At 57.7% G+C, this 13,262-nt stretch overlaps 1 protein-coding gene across 2 annotated transcripts in view; it reads right to left on the bottom strand.

Moving 5' to 3' along the window:
- Nucleotides 1-207: 207 nt before the first annotated feature.
- ZBTB46 (zinc finger and BTB domain containing 46) overlaps nucleotides 208-13,262 on the bottom strand; it is a 57,287-nt gene continuing 44,232 nt past the window's right edge. For both annotated transcript variants that reach the window (XM_057529817.1, XM_057529818.1), the window contains exons 4-5: nucleotides 5,197-5,372; nucleotides 208-2,685 (exon numbers count right to left, since the gene is read on the bottom strand). In XM_057529817.1, coding sequence (XP_057385800.1) covers nucleotides 2,311-2,685; nucleotides 5,197-5,372 — 551 coding nt within the window. In that variant the 3' untranslated portion in view covers nucleotides 208-2,310. The remainder of the gene's footprint in view (nucleotides 2,686-5,196; nucleotides 5,373-13,262) is intronic.

Here is a 13,262-nt window from a genome sequence, read left to right on the forward strand (position 1 = left end):
CTTTTTTAAAAAGGAAGATGTGCAAAGTTGGAAGCAGTAGCTGTGTCCTTTCAGTTGAGGTCCCTATCCAGTCCTGGCAGTGTTGTGACTGTTCCCAAACCTAGAGTTCAAGCATACAACCCGGTCAGGATCCAGAGCTTGATACAAAATCTTGGTTCCCCCGCCCCTCCCCCACCCCCAAAGACCTTGCCACCCGATGGACCACGTCCCACATCGGCGTTGCAGACACCAAACACAGACGCACACAGACGGAAAGGTACAAAATGTGAGATGTGATCTACACGCTTTTCCGCTTCATAAAAAAATATTTATTAGTTTAAACATAGATTTGAAAAAAAAAAAAAAAAGATCACGTTAAAAAAGAAACCTTCGTTACACGTCTTTCCCTCCACGCCTCTGGAGGCGATGTGTTCGCCTGCATCTCTGAAATCCAGCTCTCGAGTTAACCGCACACGAGAATAGTGAACACACGGGGCTTGGGGGCGGGAGGTGGGACCCTCGGTTTTCCAGGGTATTGTTTTGAGGAAGAAAATGCCCTTGTGGCACTGAGGGCCCCGTTAAAAGTCAGCCAGGACGGTCCAGAGCGGGAGCGAGCAGGTCCTGAGTGTGGCGCAAAGGTGGCCCGGGGTGCGGGCGGCGGGCTGAGAGGCGGCCCCATACAAAACCCAGAGACGCTTGGTAGCAAAGGTCTGGTTTCCAAACGCATCTGATAAGAAAGGAAGTCTTTATAAAAGGGGTTAGAAAGTGGGGGAAAGGTACACAGTGGGGAGCCCCACTGAGGGGCTCAGCTGGGCCCTACTGTGAAAGGCAGACGGGGGCGCTGGCCCCGGAGGCACCCCAACCCGCCCCGGGCTCCTGTCCCCCGGCCCGGCCCTTCCCTAAGGATGCCGGCGTTGAGGAGTTCGCAGCGTCCCCAGCTGAGGATGGGAGGGCAGCCCTCTTCTGACTGAGAGAAAGGTGGCTATGTTTAAAACAAAGCAAAACAAAAAATGAAGCTGCGACTTCTCCCCGGGCAGGGCTTCAAGGACAGCACCTGTCCGTGTCCACGCAGCCAGCCACTTACTAAGGAGGGTTCTGTGGGCTTTGCCTTTCTCCACCTAGAAAGAGTAGATGGGACCCGGGAGAAATGCAGTAAAGCCATTCGGCTTGAGGTTGTGGGGAGAGAGAAAATCAAGCCAGGGTCTCCTTCGGCTCTAGCTCAGCACCAAGGGGCCCTGGCACGGTGTCCCGCAGGGGCTCCCAAGCGAGGTGGCTGGAGGGGATGGAATGTACGTGTCACGAGCCTGAAAGGGAGACAGGCCGGGGTTGGGCCACAGTGTCCTCACAGCACACGGCGGGGCCCCGGCTTCTCAGAAAAAAGAGAGACAAGGGGGTCGTAAGCACGTTTAAAAGACGGTGAGGGGGCTTGGTTGGGAAGGAACCAAAGGAAAGACACGTCTGCGAGTGCCGTCGAGCGGGAAAGATAACACCGAACAGAACCACGTTACGTGCCAGCCTCAGTTCCCTTAGCTACTCACGGAACCGGGGCCCTGAGCACCCGGGGAGGGGGCGGCCCCCGCAGGCGGCGTGGGGAGCACTGGCGTCGGGGGCACCATCCGGTGTTAGCAGCAGCGAAGGCGAGCCGCCCGGAACGGTCAGCAGGAGTGGCCTGGGCGCGGCAGGACGGGTGGGGCGGAGGGGCAAGCCAGCCCAGAGAAGTGCACACAAAGAAAGAGGAGGCCCCTACGGTGGGAGCACCTGGGCCCCCCGCCCAGCTGCCTCAGTGGGGGGATAGCACCTGGGCACCCTGGGCCGAGGTCGGCAGCTGCTGTGTGTTGAGCACCAAAGCCCAGAGGCGGGAGGGCCGCGGGGCTTTCTGGACGCCAGACCTGGATCTCGCAGGCTGCCACCGGACGGCACAGCCCTCGAGGGCGGGGGGCAGCGGCAGCCGCCAGCAGTGACCCCACGGCTGAGAACGGGGAGCAGAGGCGGGGGCCCTGGACGGGGCCCAGGGTCAGGAGAACTCTAACAGCTCCCGGACCCGGGCCTCGGGGCCACACTTGGGACCCCAGCCAGCGCTGGCCCTTTCCGGGTAACAGGCCACGGTGAGTCCGACGCCAGACCGGTGCGTCCTGGGCTCCCCTGATGCCCGGCCCGCACCCCTGCTGGGGGAGGTGACAAGGGCTCTCCCTGGGCTCAGACCCACCCCGTGCGCTGGGGCAGCGCCCGCCTCCGAGCCCCGGGTGTCCTCGAGGGGTTGGGGGGGAGCAGGTGAAGGGGGTCCGGGGCGCACACAGGCGGGGGCGGCCGCGGCCCAGTGCCCGGCCCAGCCTAGGAGATCCAGGTGAAGTCTTTGTCGGTGCCCCGGGCAGGGCTGCGAGGCCCCCGCGGCGAGTCCTCGTCCTCCTTGTCGTCCCCCAGTAGTGCGTCCTCGGGGGCCAGGCCCACGTCGTCCTCGTCCTCACCCAGCTCCTCCTCGCCCTCGCCACGTGGGTCCTCGGGGTCCTCCAGGTACGGCCCGTCGCCCGCGAACAGCTCAGGGGAGCCCTCGGCGCCGCCGCCATCCAGGGGCCCGGCCCCGCCGCCACCCGCGCAGTCGGCACACACGCCGTGGCGCCGCGAGCCGTGCTTGATGCCCACGCTGGCGGCCGACATGAACACGCGGCTACACAGCTTGCACACGTACTTCTTGTCCTTGCTGTGCACCTGCGGGGGGACGGCGGTCAGTGTGGGGGGGACGATGATCAGTGCGGGGGGATGGCGGTCAGTGCGGGGGGACGATGGTCAGTGCGGGGGGACAGCGGTCAGTGCGGGGGGACGAGTTCAGTGCGGGGGGACGGCAGTCAGTGTGGGGGGACGATGGTCAGTGCGGGGGGGCGGTGGTCAGTGTGGGGGGACGATGGTCAGTGCGGGGGGCGGTGGTCAGTGTGGGGGGACGATGGTCAGTGCGGGGGAGCGGCAGTCAGTGCGGGGGGACGGTGGTCAGTGCGGGGGGGCGGTGGTCAGTGTGGGGGACGATGGTCAGTGTGGGGGGACATACAGTCAGTTGAGTGGAGGGGGAGGATTGAGTGGCCCAGAAGGTGAGGTCTCGGTGGGTGGCGGTCAGTCTGCTAGGCTGCTCAGACCCCTAGCCCTGGCCGGGGGCCGCTGCACAAAGCCAGAACGCACAGAATTGCAGGTGCCACCAAAACTCGTCCCCATCCAGAGGGCTGCTGGGCACTGGGCCGGCCGTGTCTCCCCCCCCACTGGGGCTTGCCCAGGGCTTGCCCAGGGCTCAGATCTGCACTGGGGGTCATGCTGCCCCCACACCTCCCAGCACACAAGGCGGCGCACTCACCTCCGCCCCGCCCCCGCTTATGCCCCATGAGGGGATGGCCAGGGCTCTGGTGGCTCCCGGCTTGGGCCTGGGGGGCCTGGGGGCACGGGTGATGGGAGCCCAGGACAGCGTTGACCGAGAGGGACTCGAGGCACCTGCCTTCTAGGAAGCCATCAGCACAGCCAAGAGCCGGGCTGAGTGCCCAACCCCTGGGGCGGCAGGGTTGGGGGTCCCAGGGGGACCGTGATTGCTGCTTGAATGCTGCCTCCTGCCTTTCTGAATTCTCCAACCGACGGGCCTGGCCGAGCGCCCTTGGCTTCCCAGCTCAGCGGTCCCGCAGACCACCGTGAACGTCTGCCCCATCACAGCCTTCCCTGAAACCCGACCACGAGGACCTGCGACTGCTGCCAACCAGCCTAGGCAAGGCGAGAGGCCGGATGCGCCCTGGTCGGACGTCAGGAGGAGCTGGGCCGCCTCACAGGTTTTGATTCCAGAAACAAAGCCTCAAACCACTTGGTTCCCGGGACCCTTCCTGGGTCTTTCTCATTTGTTACATTTTAAACCCAGGGCTTCCGGGACCCTCTGCAAAGAACAAAGACCCCAGTCCGGTCACAGCAGGGCTGGGCGGCGGGGACAGCTCCCGGGGAGCCACGGAGCCTGGCCTCTGGGACCAGATGGCCGGGCACTCGTCCGAATGAACGCATGGATGGGCAGGGAAGGATGTGGGCGCCGGGGCGACCCAGTACTCGGCTCCACGGGGAGGCGGCTGCTGAGACGGCCCCCCCACCCCCTGCGCCCTGGCTAAGCCTCCCGGGGCGGGCGGGGCAGGAACAAGCTGCCCTTCTGCTGTCAGGGGAGGCTCAGCTGCCTCCCAGCCCTGCACACCTGCCCCTCGGGGGGACACAGGCGTCCCCGCAGTCTGCCAGCCTGGGCCCTGGCTCCGAGGGCTGCCTCCCCCTCCAGCTTTTCCACCTGGCCTCAGGGAGCCTCCCCGGGGAGCCCAGCCCCAAATGAGGCCCAGGCCGTGGGCTCTCCCTCGCTCCCTCGCGTGGCTCACCCCGCTGGGGCCACCCCTGAGCTCTCGCCTCGGCCCCCCTCACCGCGGGGGTGTGGCCCTTCCGCCCCTCCTCCCCTCCTGCTGGTCAGCGGCTCAGGGTGCTGCGGGGGTCCGGCCCAGCCCGTGCGGCCCTGAGGTCCCCTCACTCATGACATCACCCCAGCGTCCTCTCCCCACCCATGCCCCAGCCGCCTGGGCTCCCTCGTTTCTCACCCACCCAAGGGTTCCTCACGCTGTGTTTTGGTGAATCTGCCTCCCTGTTTCAATGGTGACCTTTTCTATCACTTCCTGGCCAAGCAAATTCATCTGCGCAGCACCTGTTCCTGAGCTGCGAGCCAGGCCTTCAGAACCTTCCAGGGGCTGCAGGGGAGAGGGGCCAGGGTCCCACGGCAATTGCAGGGCGGGGCACGGAGGAAGTGGCCACGTGGCAGGAGCCGGGGGGCAGGGGCAGGGTCCTGGCAGGGAAGGGAGCACCTGCAGAGGCCGGGCTGGAGCAGAGGGGGCCCCAAAGGGGAAGCTGAGGAGTGGGACTGGGGGGAGATGTGCTCACCTGCCTTCTGCACCTGGGGCCGGGGGCAGAGCTGCTCAGGAGGGATGTGGGGTTGGGGTGCCTCCCTGCTGTCCTGGTCTTTCCCACCGCAAGGCGGGCCCCACTTCAGGGCTTCCCGTGGCATCCTGGACAACCCATGTCCCCATCCTGCCCGGACACCGCAGCCCCACGCAGAGCGTGCCCTGGACCGACCCTGTGCTGACCCCACGCTGACCCCGTGATGACCCCTATGCTGACCCACGCCGACCCCCCACTGACCACATGCCACCCCCACGCGGCCCTGCGCCCGCTCACCAGCGTGTGCCGCTTCATGTGCTCGCGCCGCGTGAACTTCTTCCCGCAGATCTCGCAGGGGTAGGGCCGCTCGCCCGTGTGGGAGCGCATGTGCCTCTTGAGGATGCACTGGTGCATGGCCGAGAAGCTGCAGTAGGGGCAGCGGAACTTCTTCCTGATGACCGTGAACTCGTTCACTGCAAGATAGGTGGCGGCCGGTCAGCCTGCGGACCCTGCACAGCCCGCCCACCGCCCGCGCTCGGGTGTCCCCGTGGGGCTGGGGGTCCAGAGCCTCCAGTCAGGCCTGGCCCAGAGCAGAGACGGCTGCTCCCACGTTCTAAGAAAGCGCGCTTCTCAGATCAGCCAGTACCTCCCGTGTCAGCCCCTAAAACACACGAGTGCACGCGCGGAATCAACAGAAACAGGAGCACGGACCCGTCTCCGCCCCGTCCACGTGTCCGCATGGCCGCAGCCAGGGCAGGGGTGCCACCTGGTGGACACGGCCCAGCGAGAGGACACCAGCCCCTGATGCGCAGCAAGCGTCCGGCCTCACTGTCCCTCCCCATGTTTCAGGGAGTGATACCGTGGGCCCCCGGGCCGGGGCCACATTCCAGGGGGCTCAGGGGGGAGGTCAGGGGTTGGGGTCCGTGGGGTCAGTCCCGCTCTGCCCGGGCACTGGGCAGCTCACCCCGAGTGACGTCCTTTATGCTGAGCCCCCGCGGACACCACAGTGACCCCCTCTTGAGCCAAGGGGCATCCATCCAGGACTCAGACCTAAGGCCTCCTGGGCTGGTCATCCCAAGCTCACCAGGGTTGCTGGGAGCCCCCAGGTGCTCGAGGGCACTTCGTCCCGGGTAGGGAGCCCAGGGCAGATGTCTGCTCTTGGGCATCTGGAAGCAGGCCCCAGCCCTCACACCACCCACAGTGCTCGCCGGCCACACCCCAGCACCAGCACCCAGGGGACAGACCAAGGGTCCCAACGGTCAGGCCAAAGGCAGGCAGGCGGGCAGAATGAACACCAGCAGCAGCGGGACCCCTGGTCAGATGCCACCGAATGTCCGTGCCTGGCAGGCCCTGGCCACGGTCACAGCTGCCCCCAGAAGTGCCAGAGGGAAGCAGACAAGAAAACAGAGGCTGCAACGTGACACAGCCCACAGCGTGGGGAGAAGCCGGGGAAGCTAAGGTGACCAAAGCTGGCCCCTCTCGCTCGAGGGAGCCGGCCAGGTCACTGGACAAACGACGGGACGGTTCCATCCTGCCCAGCTCCCCCAAGCCCGGGCCGCCCCGCACATCACACGGGGGCAGGGCCCTCGCCGCCGTCTCCGCGAAGCGTGAAGCGTGCCCCAGGCCTCCAATCCATTCTGGTGCTCAGACCCAGCCCCGGGCAGGTCGCCATGGAAATGGCGCCAACTGGAAGGCGCAGTGCAGTGACACGGAGCCCAACGGCCCTGGACACACCCAGGTCCCCATGAGCATCGAGAGGCTGGTGGTCACTCTGCACCTCCACCCCTGAAACACACCAGGCAACACCGAGTGTAACGTTTTATTTTGCTTCTTAAACAAGCCGTACATTTTCTCCTGAGACATCTTAAAGGGTGCCTAAATAATCAAGCAACCAGATTTCTTTATCTTCCAGAACATGGGTCAGTGAGACCGTCTGCAAGGCCTGCCAGGAGCCTGGCCATTCTCAGGGACCCGAGAGCTCTCACTCTGGCGTCTCCCGCACCCACGGACGTCAGGCACCAGGGACACACCACCCAGGATGGCCCCTGTCCACCCGCAGGCCGGACAGCGTCACCCGGGGAGGCCACCACGGCCGCAAGACGGCTGTGCGGACCCCATCGCAGCTCATGACCGATGCCACCCCCAGGCCCGGCCGCCCGCTTGCCTGACGGCGTCTGTGCACACAGACGGGACTCTACGTCCCCACCAAGCCTGGGCAGTCACCACGTGTCTCTGAGAATCCAAGCCCTGTCCTAAGAAGTAAGGCATTTTCTCACGTGTAGGAGCTTTCGACGTGCCTGTGGCTGGGAGCCGGGGCAGACGAGCGGCGAGAGGCGTGGACAGTCGCCCGTATCCCTTCACACAAGGCGGCCACGGTTCACAGTGTGACGGCTGCGACCACATTTTCATGCTACGATTTTTAACTGCAAGTTCTTAAATGTGCGAATACACCATGATTTATTCAACAAACAAGTAAAGTGTTTCCATTTTTTTACCCTTGTGAACAATGCTTCAACAAAGCGCCTACAAAAGAACCTTTGCCCCTGGAGAGAAATCCTGAGAAGTGGGCCATGCCGGCCGTCGGGCCCCGTGGGCCACGCACCCTCAGTCCTCCTGAGGGCCAAGGCCATGCTCCGGTACGCGGGACACAGACGGCGGTCACCGCTGTTAGCAGAACTGCTCCCTGCAAGGCTGCAGGCCGGGGTCCCGGCTGCAGGGGCGACCAGAGCATCTTGGACCCGCAAGGAAGCAGCCCTTCCCGGGGGGCGGCTCCAGCCTCCCCAAAGAGGGCCCGCAGACAGGTGGGTCCGGGTGGGGGTCCAAGACAGGACAGAGGGAAGGGCACCTAGCCTGGCGCGTCTGGACGGACCACACCTGGCAGCCCCCACTCTACGTCTCCCTTCCTGTCTGACCCCCAGGCCCGGCCCGACCCGCCTGGTCGACGAGGCGGCAGCGCGGCCCCCCACACCTGCCTCCCGCCGCTTCCCCAGCACAGACCCCAGCTTTCATGTCAGCACGGAACACAGCAAGTGCACCACCCGCTCTGCAATGGAAAAGGCAAGTGAGGAGACAAGCTTTTAGGTTATTTTATTTCAAATAAATTTTTTGAGTTATTTTCTGCTTTCTATTCTGCTTCTATAAACATAAAATTAAAATCTGATTTATTCTAGCCTGCATTTAACAATTCAGACCTAAATGTTAAAAAAACACTTATCTCTGTACATAAGTGCTGTATTTCTTCCCCAGAAACACAATTCAGCTGCACGAATGTGAGCGTGACCCCCGCCCCACGCCTCCACTGGGCACACAGCTGCAGGCGTCTGAACCTACCCCGTGATGAGGAATTTGCTGTTTTCTTTCTTTCTTTTTCCTTTTTTCTTTTTGGCCGCATTGGGTCTTCGTTGCTGCACGCGGGCTTTTCTCTAGTTGTGGCGAGCGGGGGCTACTCTTCATTGTGGTGTGCGGGCTTCTCATTGCGGTGGCTTCTCTTGTTGCGGAGCACGGGCTCTAGGCGTGTGGGCTCAGTAGTTGTGGCGTGCAGGCTCAGTAATTGTGGCGCACGGGCTTAGTTGCTCCGTGGCATGTGGGATCTTCCCAGACCAGGGCTCGAACCCGTGTCCCCTGCATCGGCAGGCGGATTCTTAACCGCTGCGCCACCAGGGAAGTCCCAAATTTTGGTGTTTTCTTAATGTATTAGTTTCCTGCTAATACAAGTATCCACAAACTGGGCAGCTTAAAGCAACAGACACCGGTCCTCTCTGTCCTGGAGGCCAGACGTCTGAGGTCAAGGTGTGGGCAGGGCCGCACTCTCTTCAGAGGCTCCAGGGGAGGGTCCTTCCTGCCTCTTCCAGCTTCTGGGGACTCCAGGCATCCCTGGGCTTGTGGCTGCATCTCTCCCGTCTCTGCCTCCATCTTCTCGTAGCTTCTCCTCTGTGTCTGTGTCTCCTCTTCTGTCTCTTATAAGGACACCCATCACTGGATTTAGGACCAACTGGATATTCCAAGGTGATGTCATCTTAAGATCCTTAATTTAATTATGTCTGGAAAAACCCTTTTTCCAAATAGGGTCACACTCACAGGTACCAGGAATTAGGATGTGCACGTGTCTTTTGGGTGGAGGGCACCATGCAACCCACTACTTTGATGAACAGTACTGAGGAAAGTTTTCACCGACTGTTATGATTAAAATAACTTCACATGGGAAAGAAGCTAACACTTCCATACCTCGTGGTGTACAGTCTATATGTCTTAGAAAACCTTTCAACATCATGTAGTTTGACTCTCATAAACACACTAATAAAGCCTTAAAAATCCACATAGAGAAAAAGTAATTGAAATAAATGAAAAAGCACAAATAGCATCAAATTGAAACAGACACTCTCTACCAATCTGCCCTAAAAATGGAGCCCTTTTGTCTGGAACCAAGTGTCCAGGATGAACGGCAAGCTTGAAAATGAGGAAGCGACGTCAGAAGTTGGCACCAGATTATTTGAAGTATGAAGTTCAGCAACACTGAGCTACAATTGTGCAGAAATGTACATACAAGAATACCACTCAGCAAAGCAGCGTTAGAGGAAGCCACGTCTCCACCCAGCCCTGCAGAGAATCAGACCTGTCCTAAACGTCACTGACCAGTGAACGTTCCAGAACGATTTCAAGATAACGCCCAAGACACCAAGGAACTGCCAGCAAACCGAAGGCACTGGCAGGTTGCAGGTGAGTCCGGAGGGGCGGTTTCTCCAGAAGGGCACTCAAAGTCTTTGATCCGTCACTGTCCTGGATTCGTACTCTTCCTGATTGTAATTCCCAAGACACTGCACTTCAAGTGCATTTCAGAAAGGGATTCTAACATGGACCAAACTTTGTTTTTCCTTTTATAAACTGACGTGGCTGCCACTTATCGTGTGTCAGAATACAGTGAAGCTGTGATGTGTCCAAATTGCTTTCGGAAGGTTTTGAACCATACGTGAAGTGCACACACCTTAAATGTACCTCTTGGTGAGTTTTCACCTGCAGACGGACCCGGGAACCACCCCCCGAACAGGACACCGCACACCCAGGCGCCTGCGGCTGGTCAGTACCACCCACCCCAGGCGACGGCCGCTCGGCTCCCCATCACCAAACGCTGGGCTACAACTCGGTCTGGGGGGACCTGACACCCAGGTGTGGCCTTGCTCACTCAACACGGAGCCAGCGTGGCCTTGCTCGTTGCCGTGTTGTCATCCACGTGACCACAGGACCCCGTGCCCGCTGGGCAGCGACGGGCAGTGGGCCAGGCTCTCACCCCTGCTGGACGCGCACCTGAGAAGAACATCTGGGCCCCAGTGGAATCGGCATCTCCCAGCCACCACCGACAGCTAGCCCCTGGTCATTTGCACACCCTCTTCTGTGACGTGCTTGTCACGTCTTCTGATCCTTCACTGAGTTGCTTTTCCTTTGATGTTTTATTTTGGGGGGTATTTTTTGTCTGTTTTTTAAATTTTCTGGCTGCACCGCATGGCATAGGGGATCTTAGTTCCCCGACCAGGGATTGAACCCGGACCCCCTGCACCGGAAGCTCAAAGTCTTAACCACCGGACCTCCAGGGACGTCCCTGATGTTTTAGTTTTATGGACGCTTCTGAACCTGGATCCTCCGTCAGATGTATTTACCGCAGACCTTTTCTCTAGTCTGCGACTGGCCTTTGCACTCTCACAATGGTGTCTTTTAGTGAAGAAATCAGTAATTTTAATAAAAAATTTTTTTTTGGCCGTGCCGTGCGGCCTGCAAGATCTTAGTTTCCTGACCAGGGACTGAACCCAGGCCCCGGCGGTGAGAGCGCCGAGTCCTAACCACTGGACCGCCAGGGAAGTCCCATATGTTAATTCTTTTAATACAAAATTTTTATCAAACTTTCATCACGAGTGCTTCTTAAGAAGTGCTTAAGAAACTTTTGCCCATCACCATGACCACGAGCACCACCGTCCCCTTCTAAACACGTTTAGGTTTGTGGTCATTCCCATCTTAAGGCTGAGGCAGGAATCAACATTCATTCTTTCATCCGCGCCGGCATCCAGCTCACTCGGGTCCCCGTGTTGGAAAGACCGCCCGCCCCAGTGTCCCTGACAGGGGCCCACATCACAGCCCAGTCAGACCCTCGTCCACGGCCTCCTTGCCTGGCCCCCTCGGCCGCTGTCAGGCTGGGTGTCTGCCCCTCCTCCAGATCCTCCACTGTCTGCGCTGACCCTGCTCCCAGTCTCTGTACCCTGCGGCGTCTGGGGCCCTGTGACAGCGGCAGGGCTGCCCTCCCGGGGCGGGGTGGGGGGTGGGGGTGGGGCGGGGCATTCCAAGAGATGATAAATAACCAGCCTGTGAGCACAGCTTCCTGGCGACCAAGCCAGAGCCACGCTGTCCTCTACCAGCTCTCACGCTCTGAGCCACACTCCCAGCCTGATCACCCCACGACCAGACAACCAGGGGCAGCCCCGTGTGCCCAACGGGGCTCCCCTCTGCTCAGTTTTGATACACCGTGTTTTTCAGGGAATTTGCCCATTTCCTCCAACTTGTCAAAGGTATTGGCACAAAATTGTTCACGATATTCTCTTATCATTCTAACGTCCGTAGGATCTTAGCAATGATCTTTTTTAATATCTTTTATTGACAGTCAACCTCCCTCTCTTTTTACTGATCACTGCGACAGGAGTTTGTCTGTTTCATTCATCTTTCAGTGTACCGGCGTTTGGCTTTGGTCATTTTTCTATTGTCCGTCTGCTTTCTATTTCATTGATATTTGCTCTGTTTTGCTCCTCCTGCTTTCTTTGGGTTTAATTTGCTATTCTTTTTCTCACTTCTTGACCCCCCAAATTAGAACTTTCCTTCTTTTCTAATAAGTGCAACTAGAGCTATAAATTTCCCTTAAATACCACTTTAGGTGTATCCTACAAGTTTTGATATGTTGTATTTTCATTATCATTCAGTTCAAAATATTTTATAATTTCCGTTGTGACTTATTCTAGTATCTTTCTGTTGTTGATTTTTAAAATCTAATTTCACTGAGGTTAGAGAGCGCACACTGTATGATTTCGTCCTTTGGGATCTGCTGAGACCTGCGTTACATTCCCGCTTGGTCTATTTTGTAAATGTTTCCTGTGCATTTGGAATGTTCTGCACTTGTTTGGTGCAATGTACGACCTGGTTAACCATGTTGTTATAGGCCAATACTTCTCTGAAAAAAGATGCAAAACTCCTAAACAAAATAGCAAGCTGAGTCCAACTATATAGAAAAAGAACAGCATCTTGTGACTCGGGGGGTTTATTCCAGGAATTCAAGGTTAATATTTGAAAACTGTGTTCAAATCTTCTCCGTCCTTACTGATACTTTGTATGCTGATCTATCAATTATTGAGGAAATTTGTTAAAAATCCTCAACTCTAATTGTGGACTTGTTTCTTTCTCCTTTTAGTGCTGTCAACTTTCACTCCATATATTTAAAAAGCAAGCCTATGCATTTCAGGATCTGCGTTTCCCACTGAACTGACTCTCCTGTCATTGTGTAGTGGCCTTAGAGCAACACCCCTCCCAGTTTACTTTGCTGCTGACATCAATAAGCCTCTGTAGGCTGGTGTTTCCTTGGTTTCTCTTTTTTATCTTTTTGCTTGAAACCTTTCTGTGCTCTTATCTACAAAGCATGTTATCTACAAATTTTCTTTAAAAAGCAAGCTGATAATCTTTCCTTTTTCCTGCAGTGTTCAGTCCATTGGTAATAACAGGATTATTAGTGTAGTTGGGTGACGTCTACCATCTCCCTATGTGTGTTCTATTCTGTCCTTTTATGGTTTTTGTTCCTTTAAACTTCCTTGCTTGCTTTCTTTCAAATTAATCAAGTATTATTCCACTTTTCTCTTCATAAGCCTTTGAGCTGTACGTGATGATTTTTGCCATCATTCACTGCAACTTTGTAGAGAAGGCAAGACTCATCCAACGGCCAAGCTCGCTCACCGCCCCCCCACCCTTTGAGCTGTTTGTGTCATGTGCTATGCTCCTATTTGAGTCAAAAACCCCACAAGGAGCTGTAAATATTGCCTTAAATGATTAAGATCTTTCTATAGAGGGCTGTTTTTTAGTACTTCTTGTCAGCCGGCAATGAATCCCCTCGGTTTTGTTTCTTTGTGTGACATTGTCATCACATAGCCTTGGTCTCTGAGGGATACTTCTGCTGGGTATAGAATACTGGTCTCGGCATTTCTGCAGCGCCTCAGAGACTAGTGCCATCGTTTCCATTGAAAAGTCAGATGTCAATCTTGATGTTGTTCCTCTTAATGTCTTTTTCCTCTGGCTGCTTCTAAGATTTTATTTTTAAAAAAAACCTTTACATGTTTTTAAAT

Source organism: Balaenoptera acutorostrata, chromosome 15 (genome assembly GCF_949987535.1).
Source record: "Balaenoptera acutorostrata chromosome 15, mBalAcu1.1, whole genome shotgun sequence".
NCBI classification, from domain to species: Eukaryota; Metazoa; Chordata; class Mammalia; order Artiodactyla; family Balaenopteridae; genus Balaenoptera; species Balaenoptera acutorostrata.